The sequence below is a fragment of the Plecotus auritus genome (genome assembly GCF_963455305.1).
Source record: "Plecotus auritus genome assembly, chromosome: 3".
Classification (NCBI taxonomy): domain Eukaryota; kingdom Metazoa; phylum Chordata; class Mammalia; order Chiroptera; family Vespertilionidae; genus Plecotus; species Plecotus auritus.
In genome coordinates, this window is record NC_137772.1 from 212,668,280 (window position 1) to 212,686,994 (window position 18,715).

The 18,715-nt window shown below is 37.0% G+C and overlaps 2 protein-coding genes across 25 annotated transcripts in view; one reads left to right on the top strand and one right to left on the bottom strand.

Moving 5' to 3' along the window:
• NUP37 (nucleoporin 37) overlaps nucleotides 1-11,864 on the bottom strand; it is a 32,137-nt gene extending 20,273 nt beyond the window's left edge. Inside the window, exons 1-4 of the mRNA XM_080658580.1 lie at nucleotides 11,790-11,864; nucleotides 10,351-10,578; nucleotides 5,659-5,783; nucleotides 1,448-1,520 (exon numbers count right to left, since the gene is read on the bottom strand). Coding sequence (XP_080514706.1) covers nucleotides 1,448-1,520; nucleotides 5,659-5,783; nucleotides 10,351-10,506 — 354 coding nt within the window. The 5' untranslated portion in view covers nucleotides 10,507-10,578; nucleotides 11,790-11,864. The remainder of the gene's footprint in view (nucleotides 1-1,447; nucleotides 1,521-5,658; nucleotides 5,784-10,350; nucleotides 10,579-11,789) is intronic.
• Nucleotides 11,865-14,722: 2,858 nt separating this feature from the next.
• Nucleotides 14,723-18,715, top strand: part of PARPBP (PARP1 binding protein) — a gene marked incomplete at both ends in the record, with an annotated part of 50,800 nt that continues 46,807 nt past the window's right edge. For all 24 annotated transcript variants that reach the window (XM_080661665.1, XM_080661685.1, XM_080661688.1 and 21 more), the window contains one exon: nucleotides 14,723-14,875. In XM_080661665.1, coding sequence (XP_080517791.1) covers nucleotides 14,723-14,875 — 153 coding nt within the window. The remainder of the gene's footprint in view (nucleotides 14,876-18,715) is intronic.

Here is an 18,715-nt window from a genome sequence, read left to right on the forward strand (position 1 = left end):
TTAATCCTAGTACATTAACTTTTTTTTAATCCTCACCTCACCTGATGTTTTTATTGATTTTTGAGAGAGGCAGAGAGAGAGAAAGAGAGCCAGAGAGAGAGAGAAACATCTATGCGAGAGAGAAACATCGATCGGTTGCCTCCCATATGTACCCTGACAGGGATCGATCCCAAAAGCCAGGAAGCTCCAATCAACTGGGCCATACCGGCCAGGGCCCACTTTTGTTTCGTGGTGAGAACATTTAAGGTCTACCCTTAACAACTTTCAAGTATATAATACAGAATTGTTAACTATACTCACCATGATATACACTAGTCCCCAGAACTTATTCATCTTATGATTTTCTAGTCCCCAGAAGTTATTCAGCTTACAATTTGAAGTTTGTACCTTTTTGCCATCATGTCCACATTTCCCCTACTCCCCAGCCTGACCTTTACTGCCATTCTATCCTCTGTTTCTATGAGTTAAGTTTTTTAAAATTCCACATTTATGTGAGATCATGCAGTACAGTTGACCCCTGAACAAGGTGGAGGTTAGGAGTGCTAACCCCCTGAGCAGTCAAAAATCTTGACTCGCCCAAAACTTAACTACCCTCAGTATCTGTTGGGGGTTGGTTCCAGGACCTGCTGTGGATACAAAACCTGAAATGCTTAAGTCCTCTATATAAAATGGTATAGGTCAATGCAAATAGTTGGCCCTCCACATCAGTGCACCCCCAACTGTGGATTGAAAATAATACAGGTATTTATTGAAAAAAAGCCACATATAAGTGGATCTGTGAAGTTCAAACCTCTATGGTTCAAGAGTCAACTGTATTTGTCTTTCTCTGTCTGACTTATTTTAGAGAACTATTTCTTATAACAATAGAAAACACACATATAGGGCTTACAGTGTACAAAGCAGTGTTCTAAGTGTTTTATACGAATTAGCCCATAATTCTATGAAGCAGATGCTATGATTATCCCTATTTTACAGATAAGGAAATAAGCACAGAGGCTGGGAAGGTGACCAAAGTCATACTGTTATTAAAGTGGTAGAGTTGGGCTTCAAACTCAGGCGGTTTGGCCCTGTGTCTGTGCTCTTAACAAATTTGTAACCCTGCCTTGCACTATGCTGTAATGACTGTTTCTTTAAAGTTTGACTGGTACTCTATGTGTGTTCATGTCCATTATACTCCTACTATATACCAACTGTGAATTTTGAATTCTCCCTCATTTGCTGTGCCAACCTAATATTTTAATTTAATAAGTGATATCAGATTAATATATTCTGCAGTCCTTACTAAGAACCTAGAACTTAGCCTAAAATAGAGTAAACGAGACCCTAAATCACATACTTTAAAGATGACCATAAAAAGTCATCTTAAATTAGGATAAATCCAATTTAAAAAAGCAAGAAATGTTTTAAAATAAGCTATAAATTTAGAAATTATACTTGTCAAGCATACCTTGTATTCGTTTTTATCTTGAAGATCTGACGTAAACAATCTAATTTTCATATCAGCAGCTGAAGTACAAAATCTGGAAGCAAAAGAAAAAACCAACAAACCCACTTTTAGCCTCTGTAAATGCAAGTTCTCATCTGTACTTTCCAAATTCCCTCCAGTCACCAAAGCTATTTTCATGCTTTCTTTTGGGCAGAAGGGGTATGTTGTGACTTTGTTATAAAAAATGTTATACAGCCATTACTGAAAGCAGAAGGTACTTAAATTTAAGAAAACACAAAGTTTAGTATATTCTTGATTTGTCTTTTCAAAAACAAAAGTGTACAATTTTATTATAAATCAACATATCAATTTAACTTTTAACTTTTTCTTAAGAGAATAAAAAGATGTGATTTAAAAAGTATCCTCATTTTAGCTAGGTCACAATTAGACATTAAAAACATCAGTCTTTAACTTCTTCAGTTATCGATAAGCCTTCTTACTTTTTCTAGTCCTCTAAATAAATTAAATCAGATAAAAGAAGATAAAAGCTGGAGTATTATTTATACTGATGCTACACTAAGATTTTTTTTAGTAGTTCATCAATGCACAGTACACTAAAAAACAAAATCTAAGCAATAACTATTTTTTAAACTAGTTTGCCTTTAACCCTAAAATATTAGATTCTCAGCATGTCAGATTATGGCTGGGGGAAAAATAAAAATTTTACTTATATATTTAAAAAAAGTTCATTTCTAATTGTTTTAGATGAATGAGTATCAAACAGACCTAAATTTCTTTAGTTCTGACTACATTAGAGTTAAGCATTTTTTTTCTCAGCTAATAAACTTATTCAACAACATTTAAATAAAATAAAAGCAAGGCTCCTAATGTGTTGATACATCTGTGACCATCTCTTCTCAGTGATTGGGGAGGGGCATATAGAGGACCTCAGTTATATGCAGGGTGGAACAAAAGTAAGTTTACAGTTGTGAGTATAAGAAACACAATTTATTCTTGTGTTTTTATTTATTAATTATTGTATTGTTTTCCATCCAAAGAACTATAAACCTACTTTTGCCCCACCCTGCATATATCTCTTTTTGGCATGGATGCTATATTTCATATATAAAATAGAAGGTAAGAAAAACTAAAAAACAAAACTTAATCTACCTAATTGTCCTTTTTTGAATTTGTCCCATTATTATTTCAGGTATTCCTTATTTCCCACAAAGAGAAAACTCTAGAACTAATGTGCTATAACATTACTAATGTGAGGGTCTCTCCTAAAGCAGGTTTTTTCATAGTTATGGCATAAAGAAATCACTGAAAAGTCTGTTCAAAATCTCATCTCTAAAACAGATAAAGGCTATTTCAGAAGGTTTTAAAAAGAAATATCTCAAGCAAAACTGTTTGTAAAAAAGGTATGCATATGAGGCCAACCTCAGTAAAAACATGAGAAAAAGAAGTTATAGGAGTCAAAGTATCTTTACTTAATCCTATCTAATAAAAGGATAATATGCAAATTAACCATCACTCTGTCACAAAGATGGCAGCGCTCATAACCACAAGATGGTGGCGCCAAGTCCTCTCAGCCCTGCCGGAGTCCCCCAGTCCCGGGGGGGCAGCCGCTGAGAGCGGGATGCATGAGCGGCCTGGCGGAATGCTTGCTTCATCGCCATGACAACGAGGCAAGTGTTCCGCGCCCAGCTGCGGATGAACCTCTGGCCAGGCCGGGGCGCAGATGGGCCTCTGTACAGCGGGTGAAGAGTGGCCAGGCCCCGCAGAGAGCTATTGGCGCATGGATTCGTGCACAGGGCTACTAGTAAAAAATAAAGAAATAAAATAAACAAATCACAAAACTTTATGGTCAACTTTGTGTTGTTCCACTTTCCTCTAAATCTTTGCTGCTTTACTTTAAACATGTTAGGGCAATTATATTATTCTTTAAACCAGAAAACCTCAGAGAACTGAAGATGAACAGTTTACTATCCATCAAGCGGGTATGGAAAAAGAGAAAACGGAGGGATGGAGGGAGAGAACAGAATTTAAGGCAACTAAATGCTAAAGTTAAATATAAAATATTATGAAGAGATTCTAACAGTAGAATAAAAGTTAATGATGATAAGAGAAATATAAGTTATACCTCAGTCATCTTGATAGACTACTATTCAGTCAGGAAAAAAGACTACATATTGTGAAATGCCATGAAACAAATGTAAAGGAAAATAAGAAGTATAAAAACTTATATATACAGTTTAATCAGAATTGTATAAATTTACCAACAAAAATGGCAAGAGTATTAAGGTGTGTAGCTGGCATCTAAAAAATTTTTTATATGTTCTAAACTTGATATAGTATGTATTATTTTTATAATAAAAATACATAATTTATTTGAAAACAACAAAACTGTACTGTCAGCTTGCTCTAACAATATTGTTTTTAAAATTAATAGCTGGTTAATATTTTGAATTTATAATTTATATTGGTACATTTCCAAAGTAGCTTTGAGGCAGCTAATAAAAAAGCAACAACAACAAAAAAGATGAAACAATACAGCAAATCCATTAAAAAAAGTACAGGAGAGCAGGTACCAAATAAAACCACCATGAGAAGAAGACGGTTTCTATAGCTTTCAAAATCTCCTACCGAATGCAAAGAGACTGCAGACTTTTTTTTAGCTCCAGGCTCTGAACAATGAACAGCACACTGGCTATTAACAATGACATATGTATGTTGACAAGAACTGTTATGTAGATTATTCAAAATTCAGGCAGCTAACACCTGTAAAAGCTTCTCGAACAAATCATAGAACATGTTTACAATTCTGTTGTAGGTGAAGATTCTGAAGGCAGGAAATAGAATGCACACTAAAAAGTGCTCAACATCATTAGTCATCAGGAAATGTCATTGTGGTACCAACCAGAATGTTAAAATTAAAGATTGCCAACAATAAATGCTGGAGAGTAGGTAGAGCAATTGAACATCCTTAGATTACTGGTGGGAACATAAAATGATAGAACCATTATGGAAACTGGTACTTTCTTAAAATGTTAAATACACATCTCCCCTCTGAGTCAATAATTCTACCCCTTAGAGAAATGAAGCCATTTATACAATAAAATCTGTATACGGAGATACTCATAGCAGTTCTTGTCATAATAGCTAAAACTGAAAACTGTCTGATTTCCACTTATAGGAGAATTCATATAAATTGCAGAATATTTATATAATGTAAATGGAATACTCCTCAAAAATAAAAAAGAAATGAACCATTGGTATACACACTATGGACGAATCTCAAAAAAATTAAGCCAGACACAAAAAATATATTCTGAATGATTTCATTTATATGAAGTTCTAGAACAGACAGAACTAATCTCTGTTAATAGAAATTGGATCAATGGTTGCGTTGGCAGGGAATGGGGTGCAGAATTGACTGGGAAGGAGCACAAAGAATCTTTTGGGGTGGCAGAAATGCTAAGTCAGTGGGTTATATAAGTGTCTGCATTTGTCAACACTGAAGAAACTGTATCCTTAAGAGTTGAGTTGTATGTACATTATCCCTTAATTTTAAAAAATTAGGTTAGCTCAGTAAACGTTAACTTGTGGATGGCTAAATACTGTTTACTAAAAGAAGGCATATCTTTTAGACGTGGTATTTGTGGAAGCAAGATTAGTGTTTTGTATCAAATCTTAAATGCTTTTGACATATTATGGCCCTTATGAAGAAGGTCTTAGTAGGCAGTGTTATGGTTTTTCTCAAAAAGCAATCTTTTTTTTTCAAATGCCTTCACAAAAACTGAAGTGCAAAGATTAGATTAATTTTATGTATCGTTAAACATAAAAATGTGACCTTGGGCTATGTATAGGGCAGTAAGGTTGATTAATGACTCAATTAAATTTAGTTCTTTTAACGGACTTATACTTTCAATAAGTGGTAAACTTTGTGAAGAAGCTGTGAAGACAAAATGATTCAGATGAATCTCAAGTAGAGAGTTTTATTGTAGGCCCAGCCATGTACTCAAGCCATCATTGCCACGACTACATATTTAAACCACAAATTCAGACAATAAGCCTAAATTATGAAATAACAGCAAATGTTAAAATAGCTACTATCTAGAGCTGGAGAAAATGGAAATAGAGGAAAAAAGTCCTCAATGATCAAAGGCTTCAGATCACTTAACACAAAGGACATTAGTAAATATTGCATTTAATAATAATTTTAAACTTACTTGATTACTGGAGGAAGTGAATCAAGTCTAGTCTCTGGGCTCCAAGCTATGCCACCAACCCTGATTCCATGGTGAATCGTTTGTAGTGTTTTATACTGAAGGCCTTCAATGTCTGCTTCTTCCTCCTAAGCAAACACAGTCCATGTTATAATAAGTTATGAGAACAAACATTATAATACTCCATTTTGTGATAATAAAGAATTTACCAGGAGACTATGTACAGTGAGTCCTCACTTAATGTAATGGATAGGTTCTTGACTTTGGGCAAAATGATGTATAACAAAACCAGGTTTTTTTTAGAGGCTAGTTAATATAAACAAGAGTTAAGTTTCTATGGCATATTTCTGGTCACAAAAACATCACCAAACTTCTAAATAAAGAACCAAACAACTTCTAATATTAAACACTGAACTGTGAACTATACCTAATTGTAAGAGCCTAAAGTATTTACTATCTGGTTCTTTACAAAAAGTTTATTAATAAACTCTTTCCTGTAGTAAAATATGTGCTTTAGAGTGAAGAAAAATGACCCCAGAAGGAAGGCCTCAGATGTAAGGAACAGTGAGTAAAAAAAAATAAAAAGCAAACAGGTAAGTAAATTAAATAAATGTTAGCCACATAAAACAACATCAAATTTGTGGGTTAAATAAAAATAAAAATGATAGAGAGCTCAAATATGACAACAGTAGAAGTCTGGAGGGGGTGATAACAGTTCATGTGTCAAAGGTCCTTGTTTTGTTTTTTTTTAAATATATTTTTATTGATTTCAGAGAGGAAGGAGAGGGAAAGAGAGATAGAAACATCAATAATGAGAGAGAATCACTGATTGGCTGTCTCCTGCATGCCCCCCACTGGGGATCAGAATTGGGCCCACAACCCAGGCATGTGCCCCCAACCGGAATCGAACCTAGAACCCGTCAGTCTGCAGGCCGATGCCCTATCCACTGAGCCAAACCAGCCAGGGCAAAGGTCCTTGTTTTGTTCATAAAGTTAAAGATATTAATTTTGACTTTGTTTAATTAAGTATGCATGTTAAAGTGTCTTTGGTAACCATTAAAAGAAGAAAAATGGCATGTAAAACATGAAGTATTAAGGAGAAAAAAATGAAAGGAGAGGGGAACAAAACAGACAGAAGACAAAAACCCCCCACACATTCCAATGTTTTCAATAGTAAAAAACCAAATATCCAATAGAGAATAGATAACTGTAGTATATTCATATTATAAAACACCATACAACAGTGAAAATAAATGAAGTAAAAAATGGAGGAATCTAACAAATATATCAATAGCAACAAACTGGAGAACATAATACAGAATAATTTCATTGATATAGTTTAAAACATGAAAAAAATATTGATTTGCAACACCTATGGTAACTCTACAGAGAAAAATTCTGACATGGTTCTTAGGGGTGAGAAGGGCAATAAGGGCAGAATACCCAAGGGGCTTCAAAAGAATTGCTAATATTCCATTTCCTAAGCTAGATATATAGGAATCTATTTTATTATTATTCTCTATACCATATATTGATATTATATATTTAAAAACACATTTTATAAGCTTAAAACATTGTGATTTTAAAAATAAATAAACCATGGTTTTATTATTTAAATCAATACCCTAACTGTGTCTGAAGACAAAAGCAGAATGTTTCTTTTTTTTCCTTTTCCTTTTTATATATATTTTTCTATTGGTTTTTAGAGAGGGAAAGAGAGAAACACTAATGTGAGACTGAAACATGGATCGACTATCTCCTTCACACCCCCTACCAGGGATCAAGCCCACAACCCAGGCATGTTCCCTGACCAGAAATTAAACCAGCAACCTTCTGATGCACGGGACAATGCCAAACCGAGCCACAATGGCCAGGGCAAAAGCAAAAATTTTCATGACAAAATTTTCCAAAGGAATCTTCTATGTTAAGTGACTAGTTATTTTTTTATAAAAATTTATAGGATTATAAAATAGCAGGAAAAAATCTAGAACAGGTGAAACTTGATATTTAATGGAATACATGTATCTATACGGAAGGGAATTATCTGAAGGCTTGTTCTAAGAATTCTATTCATCCTGAATTTAAATGCAAAGTTTTATAATGTGTACTTTAATTGAATCCCAGTGGATGTGTTGATTTTCCCAGGATAGCCTTTGAGATCTTAACAAAGTCATTTCACAAATACATTACACATCTCTTTCTCTACATAATTCAGATGTCCCTTGAAAATAAATTTAAATTTCAGATGAACTTAAGAGTTAACAGCAAAATGTTCTTCCATAAATGAAAAAAAAGGGATTAAAATGTATTTATCAAGGAAAGAAAAACACTGTCAAATTTTATTACTTTGTAATTTGTGTATATAACTGTATGGCTAACAGCCAGATATATCAAGGCAGCAACCACTAAGCAATTTTAAAATAAAGTTAGCAGCCTAATCATAGCTGACTTCATAGTTTGGGTTACATCTATTTTTCTACACTCGACAAATCAATCTTCTAAAAATGAAGTTTTTACCATCAAAACAGACATTATTCTGCTACTGTAACAATAGTGCTGACAATTAGGTCTTGTAATTTGTTATCCAAAGTATATATGGAATTATTTGGTGGTCATAGGGATAAAGAAATCCCAGGAACTGTACAGTCTGAGCTTTATGTATTACCAGTGAAACCTTTTTTTCCTGGCAGCAATGTCTGCCATTGAGCCAACTAAAAGGCCAGAGTGTACGTGTGGTATAGGCAGAGACAAATGCTATTTTGGGTGTAGGCAGTATTGTATAGGCAGGAAATTAAGATACTTTGTGGAAAACTTGCCATAATACATATCATTATACAAGGCTCCAGCATATTTGAGGTTGGAGCCAAGCCAGGTTGAGGAAAGGGCTATTCTAAGGATTTGAAATGGGCAGGCTTTCCTATCACACCCATTTAAGGCCAAGTATAGAATTTTAGTTAGAGGAGACTGTAAAGTTTACCTACTCTGCTTCTTTCATTGAATGCTTGACTCTCTAGTACATCATCTGAAAACATGAGTTTGCACAACCCTTTTCTGAACACTTTCAGTGAGAGGGAACTAGCTACTTCTTGGGGGGAGATTATTCCATTTAGGATAAATATAATTATTAGAAGAGTTTTCTTTAACATGAAACCAAAATCTTTTTACATGTAAATTCTACTCATGACTCCAAATTCTGCTTTCTGGAACTACACAGAGTAATAAATCTAATTCAGTGATGGCAAATATTTGGCCATAGCTGATTTTCCCTAAGAGGTACAGACTCAGAGAAGTCTTGGCATCACTCTTAAATAGAATTGACAAATAACACAAAATACATTTACCATTCAGAGTCTAATCCCTCTTTTATGCAGTTTTAAATATTTGAATACCACTCTGAAATTTGTCTTTAAGTACATTATCTCCTTTAAATCTCAACACACTGCTGAGAACTGAAATAAACATTACTGCCACTTTATAGAGAATATAGAGATATGCATCCAATATAGTAGCTATTAGCCACATGGGGCTTTTAAGCACTTGATATATGTATAGTTCAAGCTGAGACGTGTACACTTTATAGAGTGCAAAATCCACACCAGACTTCAGAGTTAGTATAGAATATAAAATATCTCAATAATATTTCATATTGGTTGTACATAAAATATTTTGGATATGCTAGGTAAAAAATTAATTTCATCTGCTTTTCACTTTCCATAATGTGGTTATTACATTTAAATTTATGTTTGTGGCTCACATTATATTTCTATTGGACAGCACTGAATTAGCTCTCTTTGGCAGTTTAACCATTGCACTGATTCATGGTGAACATCCAGGTGATTAAAAACTGGAAGTCATAATTCTCCCTTTTAGCTCTAGTAATCTATCATATTAAGATTTTATATTCATCTTTATTAAATTTTAGCTTGTTCAACTTGACCCATTAAGTACATATATTATATAATATTTGGATTCTGAGCAGAGTCTGACATACAGTATGTGCACAGACAGTATGTTAAATGAACTCTGCCATCCAAAACATTAGCTTCATGTTCTTGCCTGAGTCAAGTGTTCTTATCCAAGTCCCAGTAGAGGCCTTAATTCATTATTGATGACCCTTTGAATAGACTTAGAACCTTTCATGCTCCCTCTTCTGTCTACAAATAGGACTTTTATAGTTTTCTTATTACACTGGTTTACATTTAAACATCTCGTTGAGGGCAGGGTCCTTGCTTTTTTAAACATGTATCACCAGTTTCCATAACAGATCTGCACTTCATAAATATCTGACATCAATCAATACTATCTTCAGCTTAAATTTCCATCTTTCAAAAGAACACTTTCAGATTCTGAAAAATGCTTTGCTGAAATTCAAATTCACGATATTGATAGTGTTTTTTTTCACCATTGTTAGAATAAGACTGCCTTTCTGATAGGAATGAGGAAATCTTTCAGTTTGATTTACCTTAGTTTTCTCTCAAGACAAGAAGGAGGCATGAAATTAGGTAGTATGGAACTTGAAGCTTCTAACATGAGAGCTAAGAACAATGTTTAATAGTGTTTAACTACATAAAAAAACATAACTTCAAAGGGAAGCAATATACTTTCAAAGTTTAGCAAAAGTTTACCAACATTTGCATAAGCTTTGTTATCAGTGAAATATCTTCAGTGTCATTCACTGTAGTTTCACACACTAACCTGAAATGTACATGTGCCAATGACCACGTAATTATTGCCGCCATATGCAATTAGGTTTCCCGAATCCCCACTGTCAAAGGGATTAAATTCTACCACATGCACATAATCTTCACAATCCACGGTGTAGGCCGCATTCCTTGTGGCATCTTGCTTCATCTTGTATGTCAAAGCTTGAGCAGTTGTAACAATAAAGTAGCCTTCTACTGGACAAGGTCATGAAACTGTGAACTATAGCATAGACACAGTTAGACAGAAATGGTCAAAAATATTAATCACTTTCAGCAAATGATCAAAATAAGAATGGAGTATTGCAAATGCCACAGACAGCAAAAAAAATAAAAATGTTAAAGTACTTATTTAAATACTTTGTGAATGATACCAAGCAGCATGGGTCACCATAATTTTGTTTACCTTATCTAAAAAATATAATATTTGAAGAGGAAATCACCTTAGTAAATATATTTATAACAAATTAAAAATAGTTAACATTTACCCAGCACCTTTTTGCAGGTGCCATGTTAACCATTTTACTGACAATATAGCATCAAATATTCCTATAAACCTTAGAGGGAGGTACTGCCCATGGTTCCCATTTTACTGATGAGGAAATCAAGACTTTAGGACTTTATAATTAGCTTGCCAAGGTCATAAGTTGAGCCAGAATTTGAAAACATTACTACGTGTTGGACACCAGTGCTAGAGAAGAAAAACACAGTTCTGGGCCTCGAAGGAGCTCACAAGCTGGGACAGTTATGGTTCAGTGTGAAAAGTGCTGCACTATAAACAGATACAAAATACAGGATATGGAGGGAGTGACAAAATGTGTGTTATAAAAATAATATTCACAGAACCTGCACAAAAACTTCAGCTAAGCTGTCGTGGTCTGGTATGCACTCTGGATGTAGCATTCCCAAAAGAGACATGGATTCTGTAGGATTTTTGTGGGTTTTTTTTTGTTTGTTTGTTTGTTTTTATTGGACGCAGGAGTTGCCCTGAAAACAGTTGGGCTCGATTACAAGCATATGAAATACCCGATGAGGACTTACTGAGAATCAGATGAGTCCCACCTCAGAAAGCCAATAAACTAGTAACCTTACAAGTGGGCATCTGGGGTTGGGCATTTAGCTTAAGGTGAGGCACAGAGGTGTGGGGAGGCAAAAGACTCGCGGTTAGGACACTCGGTCTAATGCAGTGTCCGGTCTCACTACATTATCGGGGTCTCACAGTGCACGGGGGAGGGGGGGCTGGACATGTGCCTGTAAAACTAGCACTCCGGGGAGGGAATAAGATGCCTCCCCCTGTCCCAGACAGATCGCTCAAGACCCCGCTACCGCCCCCCCGAGCCCGAGGTCTGAGGGAAGAGGGGTGGAGAACCGCCTGGGGACAGCAGGGCGGTCGGTAGCAAAGCAGCGCGGCCCCCTGGGCACCGTGGTACGCACCGGAGGGAACTGGGAATCGCCAGAGAAGAGTAGGTATTCGCGGCGGGCAGGAGAGACTCGCGTCGATTCTGCTTCCGGGTCAGAGGGCGGCAGCGGCGATTGGCTCTCAGACCCTCCCGCGAGATTTAAAAAAGTAACCCGCGACGACTCAAACAGCAGAGAGACTTTGCCTCTGGGAAGGTCCTTACTGCAGCTGGACCTGCACCTCCTGAGTCTCCCCTGAGCCAGGTGAGTCTGACCTCTTCTCCATCCACATGTCACATGTTAAGTGGTGATTCAAGCCGCGGGTTTTTCGGTGACAGAAAAGCTCCGTGTGATCGTTTAAGTTATTTGTGCGGTGGCTTCGTTCTGGAGCCAGGTTGGGTCTGGATGTATTGAACAGAGTTCACAGGATCTAGTAGTGGGTGGGGCTGGAAGTCTGAGGCCCTTTGAGGGCTACTTAGGTTCGGCGAGAAACCAGGGTTCTAGTCCCCAAACGTACGCAGACTCCAGTTCTGCTGCGTTCGCCCTGTCCCTGTTATATCCACCCGAGGAACTTTTTGGACCTGCATTCTGACAGTGATTGCAGCAACGACTGCCATTTTTTATTGAGCACCTACTAAGTGCCGGGCACCAGGTGGAGTATTTACTTGTCTCTCTAATGTCTCATAATCTTACGGGATAAGAGATATCCTCCCCCTTTTACAGATGAAGAAATATATGCTCATCAGATATTTTAAATACCGAAGGGCATACAGCTAATAAATGGGAGAGTCTGGATGTGGACCCTGATCTCTCTGACTCAAAAGTAGAGTTTTTTTAATCATCTCACATTGCTTCCCAGTAACAGTTTCCTGTCTCACAGTGTTTGCTTCAGTGCGGCTTGGAATCCAGTTTTGTTTTTTTAAAACAAATGTTTATGATCTCTGCCACCTTCTACTACTGGTTTTGTGTAGTGCAGACTGACATTCAGAGTGCTTGCATATTTGTTGTCTCACTGACTCCTCATAACTGGCTGGAAAACATTATTCCTGTTATCTATTTGATATACCTCTACCTAGGCAGTCAGGTTAAAAGCCTTCTAGGCTCACACAGCCAGTTAGCTCCTGGGAGAGTTGAGACTAGATCAGGGTTGGCAAACGCATGGCACTGCCTGTTTTAGTGCATCCAGTTCCCAAGCAAAGAATGGATTTTACGTGTTTAAATGGTTGCGGCGGGGGAGAGAGGGAGGAATCATTAGAAGAATGTGTGAAAATTATATGAAATTCAAATTTCAGTTTTTATTAAGTTTTATATTTTCGCATGGCAAGGTCAGGTTGAGTAGTTGTGACAGAGACTGTATGGCTTGCACTCCTCAAATATTTGCTATTTGGCCCTTTCCATAAAGTATGCTGACCCCTAGATAAGATTGTTGGCTCTTATATGTGCCAGGCACTGTTCTAAAAGCTTCATTTATATTTATCATTTACTTTTTACAAAACTTTATGAGATAATAACTGTTATTATTTTCATTTTTCAGTGCTACAAAGCTGAGGCTGGGAGAAGTGACATAACTTGGCAAAGATCTCACAGCTAGCAAGTGGTGAAGCCAGGATTCAGAACAGTGTAATTCCAGATTCATCTTCATTCTAGCAATCTGAACTCAGTACCTTTAAATAACACTAGTAAGTAATTTACTATTAAAGATTTCTTTCAGGCAAACTGATCATTACAGAAGCGTTACTTCTTCACTTTATTTTTTATTTCTTACTAGAGGCCCGGTGCACGAATTCGTGCACAGGTGGGGTCCCTCGGCCTGGCTGATGATCGGGGTCCAATTTGGGCGGGGCTGGCTGGCCTGGCGGAGGGACCATGGGAGGTTGGTCGGCCACAGGAGGTTGGCTGTGAGAGTGCACCGACCACCAGGGGGCAGCTCCTGCGTTGAGCATCTGCCCCCTGGTGGTCAGGGTGCATCATAGCAACTGGTCGGTTGTTAGGTCATTTAGGCTTTTATATATATAGATAAGACATGAGGGTGATATTTTTAAGAGAAATATAATTCTTAGCTATTTACTAGGATTTGTATTTAAGTAGATACTTTACAGTCGTATACCTGTAAATTTAAGTTGCGCCACTGATTTTGTCTTTAAGTTATTATTTTGCAAATGGCATATGCCCATTTTCTTGATCATAGAAACCCAAGATACATAGTAAACATCTGAGATTTTGTCCCAAAATTCTAAACTCAGAAGGAACCTAGTGTTCAGCATAAACTATACTGTTGTACAAACAGTTTAAGCACAGTGAACCACTCTTACTAGAAACCCTCCTGAAATCTATGTTCCCAGATGCCAGTCAAGGGCCAACCTTGTAAGCAGGGCTTCCAAAGGATAGTAATCAGGCCTGCTGTATTAACTCTTTTACTGTACTGGCCTTTTGAGGTCTAGTCTTGGAACTCCCACAGTGCCATTCTTGCTACATTCTATTGGTTAAATCAAGTCACAAGGCCAACCGAGATTCAAACGGGTGGAAAAATAGACCATCTCTTTTGGGATAATATAATGATGGGAAGAAATTGGCTACCTTCCTCCCCAATCTACCACAGATATTACCATCTATCTTAAAACAAAATTTTTAAACAGTTTTAATTAGCTAGGTGTCTGTAATTATAAGTTTGCAGAATTGGTGTATCTATTTTGTATGAATTTTCAAATTGAAGGTTGTATTTTGTTATTTCAAACGATTTGGCTTAAGAAAGCTAAAGGAGAGGAAAATACGATTGGGGAGAAATGGTTTTATTCTGTTTTCCTAAATTTAATGAAAAGCAATCTTTGTAAACATGAGATGACATCTTGTTCATTCCTTATTTTTCTCTAACTCTTGCTTGCCTTATACATGTTAAATATTAATTTCCAATTAAAATAAAGCTTTTTAATATTGAGAGAACTACAATATAAAAGTCCTACTTTAGGAGGATGGCTGTGCTTCATCAGAAGTCTGTCTTGGATATGATTAAAGAGTTCAGAAGGAATTGGCACACTCTTTGTGACTCTGAGAGAACTACTGTATGTGGTGCAGACTCCATGATCTTGGCATTGCAGCTTTCCATGGCAGAGAACAACAAACAGGTTAGTAGGCTATATTTAGGTACGCTTTTTTTTTAACAGTGAATTTTGGTTGCTGCTATTTGAATAAACTTCATTACATTAATTTCTTTGCAATAGATGACCTCCTATGATAATATCAATATACTGTTTCCACAAATGCCTCTGCATACCTATGTCAGAAATTACTATTGGATTTTAAATTACTCGTTTCAAAATTAAGGCCTTCATATGTATAATTCAACATAGGATATGCACATTTGATGTTTAATTTGAAGTTTTAAGTTAAACATGCAACTGTTAGGATTATTATGGTTAAAATTATTTTAATTTTATAAGACTTTCTTCCCTAAAAAGATCTGGAAGGCACACATAGATAATGTTTATTTAAATATAACCAAAGTATTTTATGACTAATTTAAGATTTTATAGTATAGATTAATTTTTCCTAGACCACTCTATGGATCAGAATCATTTGGGAGGACTTTTGAAATATATTGACTCCTGGGCCCCAATCTTGAAATTCTACTCTCTCAATCTGCACTGAGACCCTGAAAATTGTTGTTGTTTTTTTTAAATCACCCTGAAGTGATTACTACATAGTTGGCTTGGGCCAAACTACTGTTTAACATGAGCTCTACCTAGAGGGCTAGAGGTGCTCAGATGAGAGGTGAATGAATGTAGGCTGGAGTGGTAAAGCATTTTAGATAATATACTTAAAGCAGAGGAAATCTTTGGATGGGAAGGTTTTAAAGAAGGGATGAAGTAAGGGGAAAGTTCAGAAGAAGCATCCACGGGGAATCAAAATCATGAAAATGGTAAGGAGACTGTCTTGACTAGAGAAGAAGGTTTTTGAAGGATAAAGCTGATTTCCATTGGTCTGTTGGGCTATCAGCCGTGGGCAGACTACGGCCCGTGGGCCGGATCCGGCCCGTTCGGCTGTTCTATCCGGCCCGCGGAGCCGAAAGAGCGGAGGGTTCTCTTGCTCTCCCCTCCGCTCCTTTACTTTGAATTTATATTAGTTCACACAAACACTCCATCCATGCTTTTGTTCCGGCCCTCCGGTCCAGTTTAAGAACCCATTGTGGCCCTCAAGTCAAAAAGTTTGCCCACCCCTGGCTAGATAGTGGAATGACGTTCTGATGAATTATTTTAATCCTGTATGGCCGTAGATCCCAGAATTTTAGATTTCATAAACCAGCAAAATTTCTAAAAGAATTAGACATTGACAGATTTGAACATTTCTCATGTTGGCAAATAAGGCCAGTAAGGAAAAATAATTAATAGAGCTATCATTTTGAAAAAGGAAGACTATTTTAACACCTAAAAATTAGAAATTGTATGATCTTAAAATAAGAGGTAGTCTTTCCTCTGCTTGAATAGTTGGCAGTTTTGCATGTTTAAAGCAATGCACTTTAAGATAAATTTTGAACAAAATATTTTTAAATATTTTTTATTGATTTCGGAGAGGAAGGGAGAGGGAGAGAGAGATAGAAACATCAATGATGAGAGAGAATCATTGATCGGCTGCCTCCTGCACACCACTCACTGGGGACCGAGCCTGCAACCCAGGCATGTGCCCTTTACTGGAATAGAACCTGGGACCCTTCAGTCCTCAGGCTAACACTGTATCCACTGAGCTAAACCTGGGGCTTAATCACAAGGAACAACAACAGCCTGTAATTATTGGAATCGAGAGTTTAGGTCAGTGGTCAGCAAACTCATTAGTCAACAGAGCCGCAAACCGTGGCTCGTGAGCCGCAGTTTGCCGACCACTGCGCTAGGGCGAACATAAAATATTTTTGACAAAATTCTATCTTATGTAGATATTCTTTCAACAAATACTGAGTTTTTGCTATGTGCTAGACCAGTGGTCGGCAAACTGCGGCGAACCGTAGCTCGTGAGCCGCAGTTTGCTGCTCTGTTGACTAATGAGTTTGCCGACCACTGTGCTAGACATTATTCTGAGCATTAGGAATATAATATTGAAGGAAATCCCTGCGCTTATAGAAATAATTTTCTAGTCAGGAGAGATAACATTTTAATAAATAAGATATTTAGTGCTTTAAGTCATAATAAATGCTACAGAAAAGAACAAAACAGAGTTCCACATAAAGAGTGTATAGAGTTTGTGGTGGAGGAGTTCTTGCAATCTGAATTAGAGTGGTCCAAGGAGGCCTCATTCAGAAGTTGCCATTTGAGCCAAGATTTGAATGAGTGAAAGGAGGAGTTATGTCATGGGATTTAGGTGGGGTGGGACTACCAGACAGAGGGAACAGCTGATGCAAGGGCCCTGAGGTAGGAATATGTTTGGCGTGTTCAAGGAACCACAGGGAGGCCGATTGCAGCTGTTTATATAAATGTTCATTTCTTCCCTCTCTTCCTCCCTTCCACAGATTCCCTCCTTCTTCCCTCCCTCCCTCCTTCCCTTCCTTTAAAATGCTTTAACCATTTAGATGTTCTTTTCTTAAACTGTGTTTATATCCTTAGCTTATTTTACTGTTGAGTTGCTTTGATCACTTTCTTACTCTTTGAAAGAGTTCTGCATATATTTTAGATACACTTTGTTGCTATCTTCCAATGTGCTCGATTTTACCCACTTTAGTTGTTTCAGCAGTATTCTTATGCCAGACCTCTCTACTAAGTCGTGCTTTGGTATGGTCAATACTCATTGGACATTTTACCTTGATGTCCCATTACTGTCTCCACATCAGTTTTTTAAAAAGAAACCACATTGTTTGCTCCCTCAGCTTACCTTAATATTCATATTCTTAGTCTCAGTGTTTGTATTATTACTCACTCAGTCACTGAAACTAGATGCCTAAGGGTCATCATAGAGTCTCTTTGCTTCCCATTGCAGTCCATATTAAGTCTTGCTTGAGCATTTAAAAAAAAAAGTCCTTTATAAAATTTCTTTATTGTTTAAAGTATTACATAGGTCTCCTTTTTCCCCGATTGACCTCTCCCCGGCCACCCCCACCCCCCAACACATGCCCTCACCCCCTTAGTGTCTTGTGTCCATTGGTTATGCTCATATGCATGCATACAAGTCCTTTGGCTGATCTCTTACCTCCTCACCCCCTGGCCTTCCCTCTGAAGTTTGGCAGTCTGTTCGATGCTTCTCTGTCTCTGGATCTATTTTTGTTCATCAGGTTATGTTGTTGATTATATTCCACAAATGAGTGAGATCATTGATATTTATCTTTCTCCAACTGGCTTATTTTGCTTAGCATAATGCTCTCCATGTCCCTCCATGCTGTTGCAAATGGTAAGAGTTCTTTCCTTTTTACAGCAGCGTAGTATTCCATTGTGTAGATGTACCACAGTTTTTTAATCCACTCATCTGCTGATTGGCACTTAGGCTGTTTCCAAATCTTAGCTATTATAAATTGTGCTGCTCTGAACATAGGGCCGCATATGTTCTCTCTGATTGGTGTTTCTAATTTCTTGGGATATATTCCTAGAAGTGGGATTACTGGGTCAAATGGAAGTTCCATTTTTAATTTTTTGAGGAAACTCCAAACTTTCCACAGTGGCTGCATTCCCACCAGCAGGGCACGAGGGTTCCTTTTTCTCTGCATCTTCGACAGCACTTGTCATTTGTTGATTTGTTGATGATAGCCATTCTCACAGGTGTGAGATGGTACCGCATTGTCGTTTTGATTTGCATTGTCCTTCTTTTATAATCTGAAGAAGTTATTTTAAGATGGATAATAGATTCTGAGGATATTGTATACATGGAATGGGCTAGCTGATGGTTAAACCTTGGTGACCATACACTGGGAAATGAAGCGAGAGAGAAATTGAGACAATTATTAGGAATAGCTGTTTAGTGATTGAGAGTTGTTGTTCTGGAATCAAACA